We start from the raw sequence: 25270 nt of genomic DNA, 5'->3' as shown, positions 1-25270 counted from the left end.
GACAAGATCGAAGGTCAAGATCAAATTTCAAAGATAAACGGGATGAGATAGTGGAAATCTATGTTTTTAAGTTGAAGCATAAAGCCTAGTTGAATCATAGTTTAAGACTACCACCTACTAGACAAAGAATTCAAATTCTCATCTCAAATCCTTGGAAACTTTAAACATTGAGATTGGTCCCATCATGAGATTTGAATTTTTTTAAATTCAAACCCTTCATACTTGTTTTGAAACCTATAAAACATTGCGATTATTCCAATCATAAAATTTAATGTTTTTTATTCCAAAATACATAATCCTAGACAACCACAGCTTTGGAGAATAAGCTATATCAATGATGGTCCAAGACCCTAACATTGCAATCATGGAGTAAGGAAGAGCAATCTTACGGGTGTTTGCATAGAACAGGTGCATGAAAAATGAGTGTATATTTGCATGTTGGAGCTTCTGTAATTGAATTGATAATATTGTTTCCCGTATCTGTGCAAACAAACCTCACCTACACAATCGAGCCACACATCAATTTTTTAAAAAAGGTTTTGCAAACATGTACAAGAGATGAACCTAAAACTGCCCATAGTTGAAATCATTTCTTTGATACCTCCGTTTCTCGTGGCTCATTTGTAAGATCACACAATGTGCCATTTGTGTACAAATGAGAGTGATACCTACAACACAAAAACAGCATTCAAGCAAACATCAGTAGTAGAAGCCTTGCTAGGCTAAAGTGAGGAAAGATTACTTCTCACCCTAGAAAGAAGGCAAAAAGATTATATGAACAAGGATACATCCCAAAATCTCAATCTAAGCAAAGAGTACAATGCTAAATCACACAACATAAAGGCTACTAAAGATATCCACAAATCATGATCATCTGTGCGGAAGAATCCAATGATTTTGTCACAACACGTTCTGAGAGAAGTATGCTCCAGACATCAGCCATGTGCAAGACACATTGTAGCCAAGCATAAAAGCCAGAGAATAGCGGGCCTGATATCTGCCTTAAACCTGACGAGCAGCAATGACATGTAGCACAATAGTCATGTATGAGGCAAAAAAGGATTGCCAATGGCATTTGCAGTCGGCTCTAATACAGCTACATTTGACTCTCGAGGGTCAGCTCCTAGTACAGAAAGGTTGGCCACATGGTAGGTTCTGTGTTAGGAAAGATCACTGACCCACCTGTGAGCCCCCCTATGAGGAGGACATGAGGGCAGGCAGGGGAGGCTAGGCTGAGCTGCATTTGAGAAATACTCTGCAAATTAGGGTTTCTATCTGCAACCTCCGTCAGGAGCAGATTAGGGCGGGCAGACTTTTGGAACTGCACACATCGGACAGGTCTCGTCAAAACCAGATAAGGTTAGCCTGGTCTGGTCGGCTGGACAGACCCAGTCAGTGGGCTGCCAGTCGTCGGCCAACAATGGTCCTGCTGGGCTTATATATAGGAGTCCATTGCTCCTTCTCTGCAAGCTCACTGAAGTCCTTCCAAAGGCATGCACAGGAGCGGACTTTCTGTTGCACCTCTACCTACATCTATACTTCACTCTTCCTTGACTGTATATTGTCAGCACCCTGCTGGATGTCCTGTTTTAATTGATGTTGTGTATTGGAGAGAGTCGTCTGCGTTTTCTGTTGTGCACAGGTCCATACTTGAGTCTCTGAAATTTTGACATGGTATCACAGCCTCCTTAGCGATTCTTGTGATACGCCTACAATTGCCACCTATAGCAAAAGAACTGCTCTCAATCAAAAAGTAAAACTATTGTCGTGCTCCAAATCGATCACTGGCGTTGCAGACACGCTTGTTTGCTCGTCCCTTGCTTCAGATCAAAAGCTTTCTTGTAACAATTTTTCTTAGTGCGTCCTCGTCGTCCACAGTAGTTGCACGTAAGGTCCTTCTTCTTACCTTTGGCCTTGTCTTTCACTAAGAAGGATTGATCTCCTGCAGCTTGTTGAATCATTTCTGCCCGCCTTTCCTCGCTCAATAGCATAGCTACAATATCATGAAAGGTAAGCGAATCTGAGTTGAGCCTCAGAATTGTGACAATAGCCTTAGCATCATCATCCTCAATACGTACGTTGAGTGCCTGCAGTTGCTTCATAATGGCCTGCATTCTAATCAGATGAGTAGCCAGAGAATCTTCATCACCCATTTGTAATGCAAACAATTCTTGCTTTAGCATTATCTTCGAATTGCATACTCTAGCTCCGAATAGCGTCTCAAGCATGCTCCAATTTTGAGCAACAGTCTTGGTAATATCGACATGATGAAAGAAATCCATCCCGAGTGTTCAGAGAATTTTCTGTATTTAGGTATCTTGCATGACCCATAACTTATGCATTGCTCGACCCAGCAGACCTAACGCCTTTTCATTCTTTAGATCCCACGCTTGCATTTTTTCGAGCCCTTGATTGTTTGCAGGCTTCTTTTCTGACCCAGACACGACCCCCCACTAGCCCTTCTCCATGAATAGTAAGCAAACAAACAGTTGCCAAGAGGGAAAACTTCTACCATCAAACTTAACCACCGAAGTATCGGGAAGACCAGACTTGGTGGGCTTCGACCACGCATCCATTACTGCAATATTAGTTGTCCACACAGATCGGCAAGTATGTCGACTGCAGGAACCTTTCTCCTTTGATTGCTTCAAGGTCTCTTGAGATGTCTAGGAACTCTGATAATCTCAAAACGTGGTGACCTTCTGAGAACTGTTTTCTTCACATGTAGATGCCGACTTCTCAAATGCACGAGGCCTACTCTCGACTACTCAGAGAATCCTCAACACTCTCCCTACAAGTCGTCTTGCTCTGATACCAAATGTTAGAATTGATACATGCATGCAATAATCAAAGAAGGTGAAACATGAAAGGTGGCAATCCTTTATTCCAATCTTCACGATACAAAAGCACTCCACTCACTCTAACAGATGCTCATCCCTACAGGGCTTGTTGCATCTGTGTACAATCAATCTCCTATCACAAGAGAAAACTATGAGCTTCTAGCACTACAAGCTCATCCACACACACACACAAACGACTGCTCCAAGGTCGCTGTAAATATAGAAGCGTGGAAGATCTGCATGCAGTCGTGAAGAGGCAAAGACTCGAACCAGCGTTTCTATCCAGTAGCATGAAGAGGTGCTACACCTTGGCCACCCCTAGAGTCTTGTGAAGGTTGACTCTCATGAGAGTTGAAGGGCTCACGACCCTTCCATGCTTGCATACGCCTCAGAGAAGATGACCGTCACCTTCTTATGGAACCACATAGAAGGTCCTTTCAGATTGTGCCACATGGCACAGCTCCTCCATCCCTTCAACAATCTTAGCAAAGACCACTACTCCTTAGAGGTTTACTAATTCATCACGAAAGCTAACAGGCTACACAATCATCATTTTCCATCATCAATTTGTTAGAATAGGGTTAGTCACCTCCCAACCTGTGAGCCCCCATATGAGGAGTGCATCAGGGGGGTGGACCATAGAATAGGATTTAGCAAGGGGCTGCCACGTGGGCAGCACATAGGCTGCCATGTAGGCAACAGAGAGAGAAGGTATATACCTGGCAGATCAGGTCCACCATGGTGGAAAGAAGTGGTGCAAGAGTTCAGCCTTGGACAATCCTCCTAGAATGATGTTTTGCTATCTATGGTGTGTGGTTCCATGTCACCCTATTTTGGAGCCAAGAGAGGGATGTATTGTGGGAGCCATGTATTGGCTTTGATAGGGTCTCTTTATCAGGCCATGCCGAATTTCAAGATATTGGTGTATTCCTAGACCTATGAGCTGGTCATGTAGCCATGCTGCGACGTGAGCCTTTGAGTCATGTTGAGTCTGAAGCCATGAGAGTGCTTGGATCAACCTTTGAACACGCTCAAACTTTAGCCTTTGAGTTACATGGGGTACACAGATTAGGAGTCCGTCATTGTCATGTTCTGTTCTTGGTTCCATTCCAATAGTCCCTCACCTTTCCTTCATGGGGGGGTGTTAGAACATGTCGAGTGTGTTTTAGTTTGTTCTACTAGGAATTCTAGTAGTCTTATGTGTAAGTGCCACGTGTCATATTGGGAGCCATCCCATATACATTTGTGCAATCTAGTGTGTATGCCTATCCTATAAAGGCTTGTACTTGTCACTTGTCAAATCATTCAATCTAATCAAGCCTACAAGCACTTTGGTCTACATGTGAGTACTTTCTTTTGGTTCATGCTCTTTCATTATATACCTTTGTAAGACTACAATAAGTCCAATCATACAAATTTAGATTTTTTTGTTGTTATAAAGATAAAAAATATACACAAATGAAAGAGAAGAAAAAAGAGGTAAACAAAAACTTCTATGAAAAACAAAAGGAAGACATACTTAGCAAGCAAAGCAACACTTATGTCGTCATCAATGCCCAAGCATAAGCAGCTATACTGGGTTTCTAAAGACCCGCGGAGTCTCTTTCATTATGCCTTTCATACTTTCTAGTTGTTTCCTTTGCTTCCGTCCTCAATAGCTCTCTTCCCTTCCTACCCTACCTCCTCTCCCTACTATGTTCCTTAACAAGGAAACCTTAGTACGGACTGGTTAGAAGCTTTCGAGGACCTAGAACAAGGCAGAACAGAGGCAGATCTGTTGCAAACAAAAAAGACAGAAAACATGGCTGTGATGGAGGGCCAAGGGACTTGAGAATGAGGCTGAATTTGGGCAGGCCTGCCAGGGCCAGTGCCAGCCTGCCACATGGCCAAGCAGGGCCAGCCAAAGGCTGCAGGAATGCAGCTTTATAGGCTGCACAGAAAGGGGTCCGCGGAGGCCTGTTTGAGCCGGCTACAGGGTCTGGCTGAGTCGGCCTATTTGTCTTGGATGCACTGTCTATTCTGGCTTGCACACACACACAAATGGTTGTGAAGTACACACAGTTAATGAAGTTTGATTCCGTAGTAAAAGGCTTCCACATATAATTCCTGGGCTCATCTATCAGTCTCCTGCTGCAGTATACCCTCTAGTGGAATTTCCCTTTTATAACACAATTAGTAGAAAATTCGCATGGTTCTAGGCAGCAAAAGACAATGCAAGTCATAACACGCAAAGTTGACTTTTCAATCAAAAATCAGCGCATTGAATTTTTTATCGACACTGATTTTTGCTTGACCTAGTCAACTGTCGGCATTGACCAGCCAAACAGGGTCAACGGTTGGTGTTGACCACCCAACCAGGGTCAGCCAATCTGCCCCAAAAGCCTATACAAGGAGGTGTCTGCCCATCCTTCCGTTCATGCTATTCCAGGATCCGTTCCAAGCAGTCAAGCCCTCAGTTCCAACAGCAAGTACCAGCATTTAGTCTCAGCATTACGCAGCAGTCCAGCATACTAAAGTCAGCATCAGTTCAGCATACAAGGTGCCAGTTCAGCTACAGAAGGCCTTCCACAGTTCGGCTCTGCCCCAGCATAAGTTACAGCATCTACATCAACATTTGTTATAGCCTCTACATCAGCATTTAGGCCTTAGTAGCCTTGCAAGAAGAGTCAGTCATAGCTCAGCATGTGAAGGGGCTCATTTTATTCAGACATTCACAGCATTCATATTAGTAATTACACATGGGACTGCATACCAACTTGCTTGTCTTGTGTCAGATTTGCATTCTCTCATCTCTCTCTATCTCTCTGTGCTATCAAGTCTTTACTTGCAGTTAGTCTAAGGTTGTTTAACTACGGTCAAAAGCCTCTGCATGTTACAGGTTACTCACAAGCTGAAAGTCTACATTTACAACGAGACCTTTGCACCAATGGCCCGGATGGAAACAATTTGAACAGTAATAGCACTAGCTTCCCACTATAAGTGGCCCATCTACCACATAGATGTGAAACTGCCCTCTTCAATCGAAACTTGAAGGAGGAATACTCAACGCTATGTGGAGCAGCCACTAGGATTTCAGACCAAGAGGACCATGGTGTGCAGACTGAGGAAGGTGCTCTACAGGCTGAAATAGGCTACCCAAGCATGGTATCAACGCTTGTCATTGACAAATTATTTCTCATCATTGAGGGATGCCCTTCATAGCCAATGTGGTATCAAAACCAAAGACATATGGAATGTTGACAGTAATGCCACCCAACACATGACCAACAAGGAGGAGTAGTACAAAAAAACCCAAACCTGTGGATCCCAGATTTTCAGTCATAGTGGGTGCAAATTCAATGTTCTAGTTACCAAAGTACTTACTAATGTGCTTCTAGTTCCCAAACTGTACAAGAATCCTCTCCATTCATCCTACTACCAAGAGTGGGATTAAGGTAGAGTTTAGCCATCAAGGTGTGAAGATGCCTGATAAGAAAAGGAACGAGTTGAACGTGGAGTGCTAGACGATTGTCCCTACACAATGACTACCTTGACAGCTAAGGCTAAGATTGCAAGATACAACAAGTCCAACAGGTTTACGTCCAGGGAACAGTAGCTTGGCTAACAGAGGACCAACATGCTTTCCACATTGAGATAGTTTCTCCAGGCTACAAGATAGATGGGACTGAGGGTCATTCGCCACGCTATGCACATCTTCTTCGCCCTCTCGACACCAACCTCAATTCTCTTAGGAAGGCATTTGGGAGACAATTGTCAGCATCAATGCATGGAATACCTGGGTAGTGCAATGCATGAGAGGCAAGCAAACGGCCTGTAGCCAACCTCGGCAACATTTGGCATGCTATCATCTACACTGCAAGCCACTGGGAGCAAGGTATGGAGAGCGCCAAAGGCGTGATCATTTCTGTAAGGCATGGCCTACGAGCACTTTTTACATTCTCACTAATCGAGGATGAGGTAGTTTCTCTAGGCTACAAGATCGATGGGACTGAGGATCATTCGCCACACTATGCACATCTTCTTCCCCCTCACGACACCGACCTTAATTCTCTTAGGAAGTCATTTGGGAGATGATTGTCAGCATCAATGCATAGAATACCTCAGTAACGTATTGATGAGAGGCAAGCAAACGACCTGCAAGCCTTAACAATGCTTCATGTTGAACTATGAGTTGGAGCTCAAACGGTGACTCACAAGTTAGCCAAAGATTATCCAAAAATCCAAAGAATATTAAGGGCCTCTAAGACGAGCTCTTGCAAACATGTGACACCCCTACCAGAAAAGCGCAACAAGGGTAGCAGTCAATAAGTGTGCCAACAAGCCACACTCTATGCTATACACGTATCGTATTATGTTACACAAAACTTATGTAAGTGCAACTCTAATGAGGATGACTTAGCAAAGCTTTAACTAAGGATAGGGTTAGGCTAAGTAAATGCATGGGTGGGTACAATATGTACAGCCCATAACAATGCAACTTACATAAACACTATATTTCTGACATGTGGATGACTTAGCAAAGCTTTAACTAAGGATAGGGTTAGGCTAAGTTAATGCATGGGTGGGTACAATATGTACAGCCCATAACAATGCAATTTACAAAAACGTAAATAAGAACAAAGACATATCACTACATAAGTTCTAGATTAACTTAATGCAAGGATACACCAAACTTTAGCTTATGGAGAAATGATTACCGAACATGTCAGGAATATTATCCACATGTCAGAAATATTATCCTTCTGCCTTAACCTTTGAAAAAACATTTCTACACATTGGCAATCGCAAACAATGTAGAAAGTGGCATTGAAGCATATATTTTTCTTTGACTCACCGTTGAGCAGCACTTTTAGAGCGATGATCCTTTTGTAGCGATACGTTTGGCAAATTTTGGTGCAAATCAGTGGTCACATCAGCATCATAGACACCCAATATAAACTCTTGAACAACCTATAGAAAGCCCACATATCAAGCAACAAAAATTTACTCAACTAAAAAAGGAGGGACAAAAAAGGTTCTTATACAGTGAATGAGAAGAATTACACAATGAATAGCTTGAAATATCCCATGCACCATGTATGTACCATGTATACATTCCACTGCCGTATTTGATTAAGAAAATGAAATGATTATACTACAACCCTTTAAACTTTAATAGGAGTTCAAGTCCTTAATAAGGCTAACATATATACAATCCTACAATTATAATTTTCATTTTTAACAAAGGTTAAAAAGAAATAAATATTAAAAAAAGTAAAAGATTGAAAAGGAAGACACACACGAGCGCGTGCAAAGATACATGTGTAGACGCACGCACGTGATGCATACGCTTAAATAAGGTACACATGAACATACATACATTTAACCATTTATAACTTAAATATCTATACAGTGTACATGAATTTATGCATGCATTCATACATATGTATGTATCTGACATTTATGCATGTGTGATGTATGCATATATGTATATATGTATGTGTGTATGTACATATGACACTTTGTGTGTGGTCTGGCCCTCAAACACGCCAACCACTCCTCGTAGATCCCTAGCTGAGAGTTCGCAGGACAAAGTAAAGATCAAACATCTAGCTCACATTCCCACCATAGACACATCAGCAACAGACTGAAAAACAGTCATGTGGGCAGCACATCTTGCTGCCATATCATAGCACCTAGGGGGTGTGCGTGTGTACAATACAGAATTCCTCAGCACAGCGATGCCTCTCTCTCTTGGGGTTCTCTGCTGTGCACTTTTTATTTTGAAATGTTACACTTTAGATGCAGAGCTCAATCTCAGGTTGATTAGTCAGCCACAATATCCATCAAAAACCCCAAATCTTTCTGTCAGAGTGATCAATAAAAGTGGGGAAGCGATAAGCACCACTCCCTTTCATTTCCCTTGGTCGAACAGACAGAAGATTGGAATAAATCAAGACCAACCTTTTTATTTTCCATGTGTATTTGTCTCAGCTTTTCTTGGTAACAAAATTCATACGTCCACCATCCCTCATGCTACAAACCAAAACAATATAATACATCAAGCATAAGCACTTAAAGAACTCCTGCCAATCAAATCATGAAACATGCATTTGTGAGTCAATCCCTTATATGCTGAATACACCTCATTACAAATAAAGGCCAAAAGACTAACCCTATCCTTTGAAGTATGTACATGATAATACTGTCCAATAATGAGGAACACAAAACATGACTGAAATTCTCAACCCACCCTAACAAAACACTGATCCTTCAACATTGCAAGTAGATCATCTGGAGTTTTTTTTTTTCTTCTGTCTGACGTCACGCTGATGCTGCTGTTATTCTGCTGTAATGACTCGGTCTTGAAGCTCTGCTCCTCTGTTGGCTTGGGTAAGGCACATTCATATTTCCGCCCTTCTCCATCAGTCATCACAACTGTTTTCTGCTCAGGATCCTGCAGCAAATCAATTCAGCTCTTTGAGAACACATTGGCATCAATTTACAGAGCATAAGTATTTGCAATATTTGAACCTGTAAATTTGGTGGTGAAATAATAGGCTCTTTGGGTTTTTTGCAGTGCATATATTGATGTGTATACAATTTTTCAATGTTTTAATTGCTGTGATAAGGACCAGAAATTCCAAACAATGCAATAATATTATCATTAAGGGTGAAATGGTGCCCGTATTGTAAAATAAGTGCATAAGTTGGTTGCTCTTTAGGCTCAGGAAAGAAAGAGAGGAAGCGTGCGAGTCATCAACTTCTGAAAATAGAAAAGAACGGACTTGAGGAGCATGTCCAAAACAACAAGATCAATAAGAAAGAAGATGTAAAGAGTTTGTTGACATCATTAAAGCAACTTTGGGATGTAAAACATCAAAGATCCCTACAAGAAGTAGCCACAGCATCTCCCAAGAGAACATTCAATAAAAACAGCATCAACTCATGATGTTTAGCATTCATAGACGATTCCGTGACAATAGGCGTCACAAATAATTTCCTGCAATGCGAAATACGTCTCAGCCATCTTACATAAGTGGCATAATTCATCCTATCTTGGTCATTATGCTGAACTGGCCAACTGATATGACCAGTACATTGTTACCTACTCTCATGGATGATAACCAACTTGGATAAACCCATGCCATGGGGCAATCTGAGCTATATATAAAGTGAGGCATCCCATCCCAGTACCACATCAACGATAGGGCATACGAACAGGAAAAGCTTCCATCCTGGCAAAGCTGAATAGAGGATACCAAGGCCAACAAAGGGAGCAAATCTGATGCTGTATGGCAAACAATATGGTCCGCTGCAGGAAAATCAAATTTTAAAAATGCCTCAAGGCGCAAGAATGTAGGAGCAAGCTCCACAAGCATAATCTGGCATGGGACTACAGATTTGCTGGATTCAAATCAAGACTAGTCTAGGTCGTGCGATTTGTCTAGGTTACTGCAACCACACGTCACATTTTGGCTGTGTACATGGCTACTAGTTAGACAAGGGTACCAAGAAAAAAGTCGAGCTTCAACATGGACAAAGCAGCATGTCAATTGACAAGGCATGAGCTTTAACCAGAGTTCATGCCGAGTCATATATTCCACACTACGATGTCGAGGTGAGTGTTGGTTTATTGCCTCAAATTATTTATGCATGCAATAATTGTTTCAGAATTGAAAGCAGAGCTTAAGAAATGAAGAAGAACCGAGACAACAAATGACTCAATAACTATCATAAAAACAGTTCAAACTACTGTCAAAGCACCGGGCTCATCCCTTGGGGGCTTGTTGCTCTTTAAAGATAGCCACAAAGGCTCATACCAAGCACAGCTACGACTTACACTCAATATGACCAGGTACTCAGCATATATTGTCACCAAAATCACCAACAGCATCAAAGAATAGCCGCCTCACGTACACGCGACCTCGACTGTGTGTAGACACCAAGAGCCAAGCTCACCCACTGATTTCACAGGAGTCGACTCTCAAAACCGCCTTCTGGAGCTTCCTGGAATGGAGACACTACTCCATCTCCTACTACATATGCAAAGAAGCCACGTTGCAATCAATGCAACAACTCATGTGGGATTACTAATGGACCAATCACAAAGGCCTATGACACTCATCACGACCATCAAATCACAATAAGAAGATCCCTCCTAGACGTTAATCACCCATGAGGATGAATACCTGACAAACCCTCCCTCAGCCGAAATGGGAGATCAGACGAAAATTTCATGCTCACAAAGAACACTAAGACTACAGTCACAAAGAGCACACAGCTACCTATGTCCACAAATGTCATGTGCATGGATTGGTATCTAACGTGTATTGGGTACACAAGACTAGCTCAGGTAGCCTGGGGAGGCTTAGAGTTACGCAGGCTTGATTCTCGGGTTGAGTGGCAAGGGTACGAACCAGTTAGAGGTCTTCGCTATTTTTGGCACTTGGGGCCCGAGTCTATATAAGGGGCCCAGAGGTTCAATTCTCAAGGAGCCGATGGGAACAAGTCGCGTTCCCAGGTGCTAGGTCTGATCCTGGATTGAGTCGCGGACGCGCGCCTGCATCATAGCATAGCCCAAGGCCCAGCAGCAGATCCCAGGCTTCACAGCGCCACCTGGTGGTATGGGACACCAGGCTAGTTAGGATATCGTTGGGAGTTCGTGCCAAAAGCTCAGCTCGTGGCTCGAAGGGGACATCTCCTGATTCGGGATCGCATCCCGTAGATGTCATGGTTGGGTGGTGAGCAACCTGCTCAGATTCCTCATGTTCGGTATGTTCTTGTGTTTGCTTGCAGATCAAGGGTTTCAAGAGTGCTGGGGTCGTGTTAGTTGATATCAGAGCCAACTCCTGAGATAGGAACTTCTGTTGCAAGAATTTTGGATGATTTTTTCTCCAAGTATACCCTAATTTCGAAATTCATGTTTATTGCCCTACAAGTGATTGATGGGTTCATCGTTAAGGATCGGGGTTTAGGATTGGGAAAGAAGGAAGGAGGAAGAGAGACAGGGTGAATTCGAGGCTGATAAGTGGGGTTGGGTGAGAGAGCGTGAGAGGTGTAGCTTGGACAGAGTGGAGAGGATTGTAGGAGAGGCGTGAGAGGAGTCGCTAGGCAAGCGATTGGTCGAGGGGAACCCTAGGGGATCCCGTGTACGGTCGGGGCTGCGCAGAGGATAGGTCACGCCATGTAGGAGTGTGTAGAGGGGTGCGCCATAGACTGGAGTAGGATCGCGGCCCGACTGCTGTTTCAGGGAGGCTGGACGCTAACAAAAGCACCACCCCTCCAAGTTTAGGAGGGTGGGCTGTCTTAGAAAGCTTAGCTTTCTAAAAGCAGTACCTTCCACGTTATAGCCTGGCGAAACCACAGTTCTACCTCAGCTCATGCTTGTGCGCACGAGAAGACCTCTCCACACCCCTTGCGGATTTCGTCACCTGGGTACGGTTTGCAGCAGACTTCCGTACGGCACAGCCAACAGCGGGAGTGTCCGCGTTTACTGACTCGGGCTGATCGTCAACTTCGTACCTCTTTCATCGTCCACCCTCTCTTCTCTTTCGTCACCTCCTATCTGGACAGTTTTCTCTTCTGCTCCACTCTCCTAGCTCTGATCCCACCTGTTACTTCTCTAAGTTTACTCCCTTCATCAGATCAGATTTCAGATATGGCTGATTTAGTAGACCCCACGCTTGCGATGGGAGATCAAGATATGAACTACCATGCAGAGGATGACCAGGGTCAAAAAATTATGTCTTTGATGGATTCTTCAACTCCAAGTCGAAGTAGATACGAAAGATGGCAAGAAGCTTAATTTTGGAGTTGATAAAGCTCACAATGGAGCAAGCGTCACTCACAATGGTCTATACCCGCACCTCCTAGGTGTGATCGCTAGGTATCGTGGACAGCCCCATCTTCTGCACAAGTTGTAATTAACAAAAGTTGTGAGAGCTGCCCGGTTCAAAGAGAATGTGAACTCTTTGGTCCCTAACTTCTCCATAAACTTGGAAAAGATCATGGGAACCAAATAACGAATTATTAAAAGTGCAATTACAAGAAAGTGGGCAGGTAATAACATTTACAGAAATACTTGTCATCAAAACTTGATTAGCTCCCTTAGCTTTGGTACCTGGACCTGCATGGAGCTTCGGTCCTGGCGCTTGCTTCTGATTCTTGCGCTTAGGACAATCATTCCTAGTGTGGCCTCGCTCCTCGCATATGAAGCAACGTCCCTCTTTCTTTAGCTTCAAGGTATGAAGGAAACGGGCACGACCATTCTTCGCCTGAGTCGAATGGTTCTTGGAGGCGTTGTCTATAGACTTCGACTCCCCGGTACCAGTGGTAGACTGGAAGAACTTCCTCTTGTTCTTCCCACCCGTGTCGGCAACTGTGGTTCCCTTTGCACTGGCGATGGTATCATCATAGATGCGCGCGTAATTCATGGCCTCTTGCAACGTGGTACACTTGTTGTTCTTGATTTGTAACTTGTACGAGTCAGACAAACCATCCACAAAGAAACCTAACAAGATCATTGGATCCATCTTTGTAGCTCTAGTCTGCAAATCCCAAAACCTTTGAAGATAAATCTCAAAAGTCAGATTTAGCTTCGACATATCGAGGACTTTGAGCTTGCCTACGATATCATAATCTTCCTCCTCCTTCAGAAACTCTTTCCTGAAGACCCCTTCGAATTCTATCCATGTTGCAGGCTTGGGTTGGAGTTTCTTCCACCACAATAAAGCCTTTCTTGACATTAACCCTGCTACAAGCTGTATTTTCTTGTCATCTGGATAAGGGTGAAACTGGAAGTGTACTTGCCACTTGTGCAACCAAGTGTCCACAACCTCCTTAATACGAGACTTCTGATCTCCGGGAAAAGGATCTACAGTGATGTTCGGACCTAACACTGAAGCCATGGCATCCACATGCGTGAGCGCCCGAACAAAAGTGTGAGTGTAGTCTGAATCCCTTGGAGTTGCTGTGTCAACCTCGTTTGATTCGTGTTAACCTCCTCAAACTTTACATCAAGAGCAGTGGTGATTTCACTGAAGGCTTTCTTCGTAATGAGATCATCAGCTAGGAAGCAGTTTTGGGATCACAAGATTAAAGCGCTTTCTATCCGGATTCAAGACTACACAACGGCTCTTATGTGCTATGTCATGCACTTGGAGCATGTGGACTTATTACACGGAATAGAGTGGTTTAAAACCCACGATATTCGGATTGGATGGAAGGAACATACTCTTTCTTTTTTGAATAAGGACACCCAATTTTGTATTCAGTGTCATAATATTTTCTCTTCTCAAGGACCTATTGTATCTACGATGCAGCTTCAGAATATATTAAACACTTCTCATTACGATGTGTATTAGTGTGTTTTGATTCCGCTTTCTTTATTTGTTGTCTCTGTTAATAACAAGAGTGTTTGAACACCGTGAATTGAGAACGTTGTTAGATGATTTCATGGATGTATTCCCTGCTTAACTGCCGGAAGGTTTACCTCCAAAACGGGCAGTAGACCATCGCACATCAATTTAGTACCTGGGGCTCAATCTATTAGTGTTTCACCTTATAGGATGAGCCAGCTTGAGGAGGATGAGTTAGCTTCACAGCTACAAGATTATCTGAACATGGGCTATATTCGCCCAAGTAAATCACCTTGGGGAGCACCTGTCCTCTTAAGAAAGAAGAAAGATACTTCGTGGAGAATGTGTATAGATTATAAACGATTGAATAAAGTGACAATTAAGAATCGATACCCTCTTTCTCGTTCCGATGATTTGATAGACCGTTTGGCCGGAGCGAAGTATTTCACTAAGATTGATTTGCGTACGGGTTATCATCAAATCCGTATCTATGCTAAACACAGATAGAACCGCATTCCGAACTAGGTATGGCCACTATGAGTTTCTCATATTACCTTTTGGTTTGACCTGTGCTCCTGCCACCTTCCAGCAAATGATGAACGATTTGTTCCGAGATTTTCTAGGCAAATTCGTTGTCGTGTTCTTAGATGACATCTTGGTATATAGCCGAACGCTAGAGGATCACATTGGACATGGACACCTCCGGATTGTCTTAGTTATTCTAAGACAGAATAAGCTCTTTGCCAAGATGAGTAAATGTGACTTCTTTATGAAAGAGATCATTTACTTAGGACACAAGATTTCTTCTGAAGGTATTAGCATTGATCTGGATCATATCTGGAAGGTTTTAGAATGACCTATCCCTCAGACTGTGAAACAACTTCGTTCTTTCCTAGGATTCACGGTATTTCTACGGAAGTCTGTGCGTGATTATTCACACATCACGGCACCCTTGACAAACATATTGCAAGGTCGTGGACGCAGGTCTACCCAGCCGATCTCTTGGAATCATGCATTGAACAAGGCTTTTGAAAACTTGAAGTTAACTATCAAGGAAGCACCCGTTCTTGCATTATCCGATCCTACCCGACCTTATGTTTTAGAGGCCGATGCGAGTGATTTTGCGATTGGGGCAGCTTTATTCCAAGAGGGCAGACCTGTAGCTTTTGAGAGTAAGAAGCTAGATGACACCCAATATCATTGGCCCACAGTAGAAAAAGAACTCTATGTGGTTGTGTATGCTATGAAGGTTTGGAGACACTACTTGTATGGTTCAAAATTTCATGTATTAACCAATCATCAGTCAATCAAGTATGTGTGTGATGGGTCTGAATTGCGGGGACGGAAGGCTAGATGCGCAGAATTAATGAAAGATTTTGATTTTGAAATACGTTATCGAAAGGGTTCACTGAATAGTGTGGCGCATGCCTTAAGTCGAGTCAAGTTTGTAAATGCTATGTCATTTACGGAAATATCCTCAGACCTATTTCAATCCTTGAGAGGGCTTTGCGCAACTAATAGTCATTTCAGTTCTTAATGGCAAAGAGTCTAGGATGGGAGCTCCATGGTTGACCAGGACTCGGGGATTGTGCCACCTACGGTACAAGCGGCGAGAGGTCAGTGGATGATTAGGAACGGCTTGCTGTTCCGGAATGGAAAGATATGTGTGCCAGTTGTTTTAGATCTTCGATCCAAGATTCTCTGGGAGTGTCATGATGCTCCTAGTGCTGGACATCCAAGTATACATCGGACTCTGTCTCTTGTGAAGCATACCTTTTATTGGCCTAAGATGTGTACATTTATTAAAAACTATGTGGTAGGTTGCCGGGTTTGTCAGGTTACTAAGGCAAAACGCCTTAGAATCATGGATTTATTACAGCCATTGCAAATCCCGAGTAATAAATGGGACAATATTTCCATAAATTTTATTACTGGTTTGCCAAGAACGCGCAAGGGTCATGACTCCATTTGGGTCATAGTGGACCGTCTGACAAAAATGGCCAGATTCTTACCTACTAGAACAACCATCTCAGCTGTTTAGCTGGCTCACGAGTTTGTGGACCCCTTGTTTAAGCTGTATGGTTTGCCCTTTGACATAGTCAGTGACAGGGACTCGAAGTTTACAAGTAACTTTTGGACACTTGTTTTTTAGAAGTTGGAAACTACTTTAAGTATGAGTTCCTCAGATCATGCACAATCTGATGGCAATACAGAAAAGCTCAACCAATTGGTTGAAGATATGCTTCGGGCATATGTTTCTAAGAGACAGTCTTCATGGGAAGATTATCTACCTATGATAGAATTTGCTTATAACAATGCAAAGCATTCGAGTACTGGGTATAGTCCTTTTATGCTTATGTATGGGTTTGCTCCAGCCCTCCCATCAGCTCTTTAGCCTCCTCAAACAAGCCCGTCTGCCTCAGCTACCTATTGCTCTAAATCAGCGACCCAAAACAGCTGTTTGGCATCATAATTCCCTGCTGTACGGGCCTGCCATAGTTCCATACAATTCCATACAGGTGTACGGACCTGTACGGACATTTCCGCCCTGTTCAAGCTACTGCTGCCGGCTCGTTTCCTGCTCCTGGATTGCTGTTGTACCGGGTTTGCTTACGGGCTGCTTCTAAACGCTGGTTCTGAGGGTTCTCTCTTCCTCCTTTCTCTCCTTTTTGGTTCCTAGGTCTTGTGTACTCTTTCCATCCCCCGAACTTCTCTTTTTTCTATGATTTCTAGTTCATCTTGGATCTTTTTCTGGTTTTTTCTCTTTTCCTTCTCCAGAACTTATCTTTTCTTCTCTCTAAATCCCTAACTATCTCTTTCCTCTTCTTCTCCTTGCAAATACACTATTTCTTTCTTCTTTGTGGGCTGTTTTTTCGGGACTGTTTTTTTCTTTTTCTTCTAGTGGAAATTCTCCAAAGGTCAACTCAGGAATTGGAATCACATGGGCTGCAGTGACAGCTAGCAGAACCCTCTTCCCTGAAGAAGAGGTTGCTGCATTGCTGTCCAATCCTCAGGCAGATGTTTCTTCGCCTGTTTGAAAATCTGCCCTAGAATGCTGCCAACGGGCTGGAAATCAGGTCGCTCAAATGGCACCTACTCTGGTACAATAAAAATAGGTTCAAACTTGGCGAAAACAGGTCAACCAGCACAAAAAAGAACACCAGAGAATGCAAATCAGCTCTAGAATCAGTCGCCTATGCTAGGAGTAGCTCCTGGAGCTCTCCTAAGTTGAAAAATGGTGGCTGACAGAAAAAATGAACTGATTTCAGACTTTCTTCCTAACAAAACACACGGTTTTCGCAACAAAAATGCTCCACGAGCGCAGGGGGTTTGCTGAGGGCAACCTGCTTTGATAACAAATGTTGCAAATCGAAGTGAGAGAACATACGAGAATGGAGCTGAAGGAAGCTTAAACAAAATTGCAACAACAAGAATGAACTACAAAGCTAGGGTAGTCAAAGAGACAAAACCCTAGGATGGACCCTAACTAGGGTCAAAACATGTGTGGTGACTAGCTCACCCACAATCTCAACATCTAACTGAGGCTAGGAGGAAAAACCTTTATAAAGGGGAAAAATGCCTTTAACCCTTATACATTGGCCGCTGCCTTAGGAAATATGAACATTTCTAGCATAGAGAGCTCAAAACCGTGGAGCTCAGCTGAAATGAGATTACAAGAATGAAGTACAAGAGGGTTGTCAACACAACAAAACTCTAAAATCCTAGGGTAAGCCTCGGGTGAGTCAAAATTGACTATTCCTCTAATTGTGGTTGGGGGGGGAAAGCTTGAAACTGATACATTGGCCCTTGCTTTAAATATTATAATATTTTCACAACAAAAACTGAACCAAGAAGGATGGTCTGTAGCTGCCCACATGATAATCTCTCACACACCCTCTACACGTGCCCATGTGGCACCATGTTCACCCATATTGCTACAAGTATCAAGCCCCATTGCTCTCCTCATTCGGGGGTGAGAAGGTGGGGCATTGACCTATTTATCCAACAAATATAAGATATATCCTCAAAATTGGTGCTTAATGGATTTACCTAGATAATGTATATCGGTGGTATGAGATGCCAAGATGTATGATCCGGAACGCGTATATGTTGTTCAATGTTACTAATGTTGTTAATCTCCACTTGAATAATGTGCACGGTCGTGGATCAGGTTAGATTCATGAAAGTATCTTTTGGGTCAATTTCTTCATACGACCTGGTCCAAAAGGGGGGGAAGAAAATGATTTCTCGTTTGATTCCCTTTTTTTAAGTCTCGTGACTTCGGAGAATAGCCGGTTGTGACATCTAAGAATTGCTTGAGAATTGTCTCAAGATTTACGAATGTGAGACTCTGACAAGCGCAACTTGGATTTACCAAAGGTTATATGGTGAATACATATCATGTGGATACACCACATTGAATGTATTGGAGTCAGCAATGTATTTCACGTTGAAGATTGCTAGAAGTCCGCATTGTAGATAGTTACTCTCTATTAGAAGGTGGACCTTTTGGTATTAGATCATGCAGAGGATATCACTTAGAAGTCTTAAAAGAGTAGTATTCAGATGATGTATAAAGGATTGCGTACCTAAGGATGCATGGAAAGGGTCTTTCAAACACCTAACTCAGCCAAAGTGGCTGGATGGCATTAAGGTACTTATGCTTCTATTAAAAGTACTCATCATAATAGTGCTGTAATTCTTAGGTACAATGGTATGAGACTTTTAGATAATCTTGGAGATCATGATTGGTTAGAAAGGATATCATATGCACAAATATTGGAGCATACAAGTTGGTTGGATATTCCAATAGATGGTAATGGGAGTCAACAAAGTGGTATCTTTTTCATATCAATAATCTTGTGGTATGGCATTTAAGTACGTAAGTCTATTTAAAAAATAATCTTGAAAGTTGGTTATGTACCATGATTGGTACCCTCTAGCTCTAGCGTTCCTTAATGATCTCCAAATGGATCAGGAATATTAGTAGGGTCACCACATGGTTGATTTACTCATTTCTTGCATGAGAGAGTTGAAAAAATACATGAGGAGTAATTGATTTCAATATGATTCTAAGTTTCTACATCTCATGATACTCAGAGCGTAATTAGGCAGATTGCATAAGTCATATAGATACTATTTTACAAATACTACTACTGACTCTAATTTATAAGGAGATGTATGATTCAGAGAATCATTGAATGGATATTGAATTATTACATCCCAATAGGATAAACTTGCACAGTTCATGTCGGCGGCAAGGAAGCTCACACAAAATGACTTTGACAAAATCACATTCCCATTTCTATGGTTTGGTTGAAAAAGCTGGCTTAGAAGCTTCACGAAAAAACCTCTAGTCAACTTGACTCAACCAAGATCCACCAAGGTAATCCAAATTGGGTTAAGGTAGCTCAAGGTAGAAAAAAGGATACTAAATTGAACAAAAGAAAGATCCAATTAGTTCAAGGTACCACATCATCATTTCCACCAAAGGTTAATTTTGACCCCTTCACAAAAGTGTGAACACTTCAATTCAAGATCAAGTATCATTAGGACTTCATTCCAAAAGCACTTTAAAATTTATGTGGCCATTTTTAAAGTCATTACCATATCCAACACGAGGGTTAGTCTAGAAGGTTGAGCTAAGCACGTTGTAACCACAATTGGTCCAAACCATTTAAAAAACTAGTCTTCGATACAAAGTTAGTTGAGTTTAGCAAGAAGTAGTTTAGTGCCCCGACATCAGTTATTCAAAAACGGCATCAATAATGGAGATGAGGGTCCCAAAGGCAATGATCTTCGATAGTGACAGTACCACACTTGCAAATGTGAAGCCAAGAACTTCTCAATAGGAAGTTATGGTATGTACTTTAGCGGCACCAAATGAGAAGTTATCGCCAATCAGTGCCTCTCCCAAGAAATAAGAGAGGAATCTTTATTAGATTCCCTTTGGTCAGAGAAAGTTGGCTTTGATTAACTAGAATAAGTTTTATTTAGTTTGCTTTGCATTGGTTAGAACTGTGGGGACGCCCACAAGGGACAAGGATTAGTCCAAGAACTAGAATGCATGCATGTAGCTAACCTTTAATGGGTAAGTGTTGGATATTGTTTGTGCAAGGTGTAGGACTTTTGGAAGTGCTAAATTCCCCCACTAAAGCACAAGATAAGCAGCGCGCCAATCAAAGAAGGGCCCACTTGAGCTAACATTAAATGTGCCCCACTCTATGGAGGAAAGCGCCTACTTTTTGGGGAAAGCACAAGATCTTGGAGAAACCTCAACTTTCAAGAGAAAATCACCTATTCTAGGGAAGAAAATTAGGTCCATCTTTTGGAAAGCACATGCTTTCCAGTTGGCTGGCCTAGTCTATAAATTGTATTGAGAGTTGTACTCAGGCTCATGCTCCCTCTATGAGCCAGTTGTACAAAGTTATTCTATTGCAATAAAGTCCTTCGCGTGTCCAACCCTTATTTCTGCTGTGTCTTCTGTTTCTCCCTCCCTCTCCTACACTCTCTCTTTAGTGTGAATTGTGTTCCACGCCAATTGCTAAGTTCTCCCTATGTTGTTCAAGATTTTCCAGCCACCTGACGAAGAATTCCTCTTAGTGCAATTTGTTCCAATGTCAAGTGGATGGCTTCCTGAGCTGTGATTTGCTCTTGGAAGCTGAGTTTCAGGTTTGGTAGAGGTTTCAGTGGTATTAGAGCTTAGGATTGTCACTTTCCTTGCTGACAACGGTCCTGAAACCAAGAAGATTGTTGAGGACAGCGGGGATGAGAGAGAGTTTAACGCCAACATCTCTGCCCAGAAGATTCCAGATTGATCACAAATGAGTTCAGCCGCTCCATCCAACTGGTTCTCCATAAAATTGTGAACAAGGTGATTTACGATTTTTGATTTGCGATACAAGCAATCACAAAACCTTGGCACATTCCTTTGTTGAACATTCGATTCTGTATTGAGCTTTGGGAGGTGTCCATATGCTACATTCATGGACTATTGGTTGCAGCATACAACCAAAAGCCGAGTACTAGTAGAACACTTTCGTACTGTTTCTTTTGCTAGGATGCTGCTCCAAGCACACCCTAACTTGGATCCTTCTCTTCTGTCCATGTGGCAGCCATCTTGCTACCCACTTGGCAGCCTTAGCCCATCACTCTACAATATATTTCTACCCATTTTGAGGTGTCAACCCGCTGAGGCTCTCCTCATTTGGGGCTTACAGGTGGGGCATTGACCCTACTACTCCAGCCTCTCAGTGACACACTATGGCCCAATCCCCACTTGTCGATGTAGATGCTCCATTAGCTCACATAGAGAAGCCCTCTGGAACTCTATGGAGGCATCGTTGTTCTTTAGTCTTTCAACCAACAGCTCCTACTCCTCCAAGTCCGGTCCCATGCAAGTGAACCACCTTGGTACACAGGTACAATCTTGGCAGTACCACTGGTCCATGGCACCACGGTCATGAACTCACCGATGATCAGCCTAGAATTGTTATCCAGCTGTCCCCTTCACAATTAGTGAACAGCCTAGAATCTTCCAAGCACCGCTCTCCAGACCTCCATTTCAACCATCTCCACTCTAGCAAAGTCTGCAGCCAGCAAATAACCTGAGCAGCGAGACTCTAGTGGCTGATCCACACAGATCTCCCAGTCCAAGTATATCTCCAAATGGCCTAGACCATGAGCTTCACCTGAGCTCTCAAGCAAGTACTCTTCTGGCTTCAGCACACGCTCTTCACCTATACATGTTCATGTTTCCACCATCACAGCTTCAATAGATCCACCATCACAACTTCAATAGATCCACCATGTCCACCTTCCACCAACTTGCATCAATGTTTGAAGTAGCACCAACACTTCCCCTTGTGAGTTCTAGGAAGTACCTTTGAATCTCTCATAGAACAAATTTACCCAAAGCATGCTATTAAGGTTTGAATGAATATACAATGAATGCAAATAGATAAATGACCTTACCCTTGCATTGACACGGTCCCACAACTGAGCCAAGGTCTCAGACTCCTTCTGCTGCAGGATCCCTTGATTCGCCGCAAGGAGATCGGGCCTATTAACCCCCACCAATATGAAATCTACCAGATCATACAACTATTAACACAGACTGTATTATGACCCGCCAAACTCCATAATTGAGTCCATCCAATTGACCGTTGGTTGGAAAGGTGGGAAAAACTAGAATTTTTGTCTTGTCCTCTGCCATCTCAGCAAGGTCACCATGACGGAGTGAAGAGGGAATGAAACACAGAAGAGAGGGTGGATGGGATAGAAGGAGAGAAGGGGATGGACGGAAAGAAGTGGAGAAGAGGGCTGGATATGGTGATGAAGAGGCTAGGAGCCTACAAGACCTTCACACCTCACTGTCCTGCCCTTGAGAAAACACTCCCTTCGAATCTAAAAACACCCTTCAAAGTTTGCGTAACTTCCTTGACTCCCAAAAAGTCCACGCCAAAACAATCCTCCTCACGAACACCTCCAAAAACCAGCCCTAAACCTCCTCTTTGTGTGTTGGCTCAACACTCCCTCCGCACCTCGGGTCTCTAGCCAACTGTGGCTCTGATACCATGTGAAAAGTGCAACAAAACTGAACAGAAGTGAAGAAAGAAAGAAAGAAATATATATTAACGTCCATAGGAGACCTCCCGGGTCTATGGAACAAAAAAAACACACCAAAATCATCAACATTATTTAGAGACTGAGAGTCTTTGGGGAAGTATATCAGCTCAGCCCTAGTTTATTTAGATGCATAACTAGCTATTGGTTTTCTCTTAGAAAAGAAAAACGGCTTGAGCAACATCAGTTTAAGACTGAGAGAGATTTGGAATCACGGATCAAGGCTTGTCCATCCCTATATACTGCCCATTTTCCATCTTTGAGTGCATCCTTCACTTCAGTAAGTTCAATATTCCTTTGTTTGAGCTGAATCGGGGTAAGCTCCTCAAATATCCACACCCATGTGTCTTTCAATTTGTTTGTCTGTCGGAGAATATTGACTCTATCTGCCCTCTCTGTGAACTCAACTTGTACTTGTGATCCTTCTCAGAGATCCAACTAATGTCCGTTTCATCCCATTCTATCTGTGGTGTCTCCTTCTTGAGACTTGTGATCTTCTCTTCTACTGTGTATCCCTCCCTAAGATCATCTGCAGAAGGACAGCCCATACAATCCTCTGGAAGCCCCCCTATCCGCAATCTCTTCTTGTTTTTTGCTATGGCTTCCTACTCTTTTGCCTCCATATATAGATCTGCTTTGTTGATTTTGTTGTTGGCTAGAATAGCCATCTCTTTCTTGGTGAGCTTACCTGAGTGGTGATCATCTCTTCAACCGTGGAGACAAGTGTTGGCGCTACTGGAGATGTGTTGTATTTTTCCATAACCTCTGCAATAATTTCTTGATTACCTTTGCTCTCCATCTCCTTCACCTTTCTTCCAAAAGCTGCAATTATAAGCCTGAGCTCTCTCACTTCTTGCTGTAGAAAGTATATTTGCTCTTGTGGATCAGATCCAATCCTCGGCTTGTAGTGCAATGCATAGGGGCTGGGTGTTGATATAGAGGCTGCAACGTCACACTAGGAGGGCTTTCTAATCGGTATAGAGGTGGAAGTCTTCATCTTCAAGAGTTCCATAATCCCCGAGAAATGCTCCACCTACCCTCAGTGCGGTCAGTCATGGGATGCTTTCCCGCACTTACATGTAGCCTAGTTGGCAGTGTGCCAACTCTATCTAAAGCCGTCCAGCCATCGGGGGGGTCGGTCATCATATGTAACCCTATCACGTGAGTTCAACAAAAGGATATTTTTAATTTCTAAAAGTTACACAAATTAATATACATAAGGGAGTTTTTAAAATAAATTTGGAAAGAATTTACATATTTCTATAGAAAAAGGGTACATTTTATTACTGAAAATTTTATAGATAAGAGAATTTACAAATAGTCCTTGAACGCACGTGATATAGAGGGTTTATACATAGTGAACCCCTCGGGGTCCAGCCATCAAGCCACACATGGCCCCCATCTCGTGTCCAAACCAGGACCTACCGGATAACCAAGCTACTCAAATGCCTTCTCCTCATATGGGGGGCTTACATGTAGAGTTAGCTGGTTCCCACGTAGTTACACGAGAGTGGAGCATTGATATCTAACAGGTCCTTACTTCGCCCATTATATCTACTTTCATAAAGGAGGCTTAACTTTATCAAAATCATAATTGATCTCAATTACTGAGATATCCTTTATAGGTGAGCCCAGTTCCTTTGACACTAAGAAGGTGACAAAGTCATTTCCATCTTCACTATAGGTAAGTGACCTTACAAGACCACAACACTTTCAAATTTTCTCATCCTATGGGAAAATGGAACCCCTTTCCAAAAATAATGATAAATCGTTTTCTTGAAATTATAAAAACCACCTTGCGAGGTTACTGGTAGGTGACTATAGAAATATCTTGGGGGCCTTCTTGGGGAAACTACTCTACTACCCAAAAAAAAAATTGTAGACGGAGGTACGACTAACAGGACTGCACGCCGGACTGTACGGGACTGTACAGAGAAGTTGACAGTTGTACGGACCTGCTAACGATGTACGGCAAGTGCGACAGGACCGTACGGCAAGTATGGCGGGACTGTACAGCAGGTATGACAGAAGAGACGGGGCTGTATGACGAGAGAGAGAGAGAGAGAGAGAGAGAGAGCCAACCTCACACACACCAAACAAGAAAGGGGAGAGAGAGATGAGAGAAACTAACCCCCAAACCGGTGGGGAAAACCTCTGCTATAGAAGACTGCTCAAGAACTCACAACCCTGCTCAAGAGGCACCACACGGAGATGAAATGGAAGGCAAGGAGGGTGGCCTATATATAGCCCCATCCCCTCCCTCAGTCGGCTGCAGCAATAGAGCTGACCCCCTGCTCTAGGGGCCAACCAGCAGTCAGGGTGGGCTGACTCACCTACCAGCCTTCAAGGGCTGCTGTAGGACCCTATCAAGGGGCTGCTCCCTTGCTGTGCCTAGCCCAACTAGGGGCTCCACTAACCGACCTGCACAACCCTACAAAAGGGGCTCCAAGACAGGCCTAGAAGGGC

General features: G+C 43.0%; 1 protein-coding gene across 1 annotated transcript in view; it reads right to left on the bottom strand.

The window, feature by feature from the left end:
* OS9 (ER lectin-like protein) overlaps positions 1-25270 on the bottom strand; it is a 71639-nt gene that overhangs the window by 13692 nt on the left and 32677 nt on the right. The window contains exons 3-7 of the mRNA XM_087400727.1: positions 9073-9276; positions 8784-8855; positions 7675-7790; positions 602-668; positions 390-499 (exon numbers count right to left, since the gene is read on the bottom strand). Coding sequence (XP_087256853.1) covers positions 390-499; positions 602-668; positions 7675-7790; positions 8784-8855; positions 9073-9276 — 569 coding nt within the window. The remainder of the gene's footprint in view (positions 1-389; positions 500-601; positions 669-7674; positions 7791-8783; positions 8856-9072; positions 9277-25270) is intronic.

Source organism: Dipteris shenzhenensis, chromosome 29 (genome assembly GCF_047967505.1).
Source record: "Dipteris shenzhenensis isolate YYH24624 ecotype China chromosome 29, Dip_SZ_1.0, whole genome shotgun sequence".
NCBI lineage: Eukaryota > Viridiplantae > Streptophyta > Polypodiopsida > Gleicheniales > Dipteridaceae > Dipteris > Dipteris shenzhenensis.
This window is presented reverse-complemented; position numbering and strand designations above follow the sequence as displayed.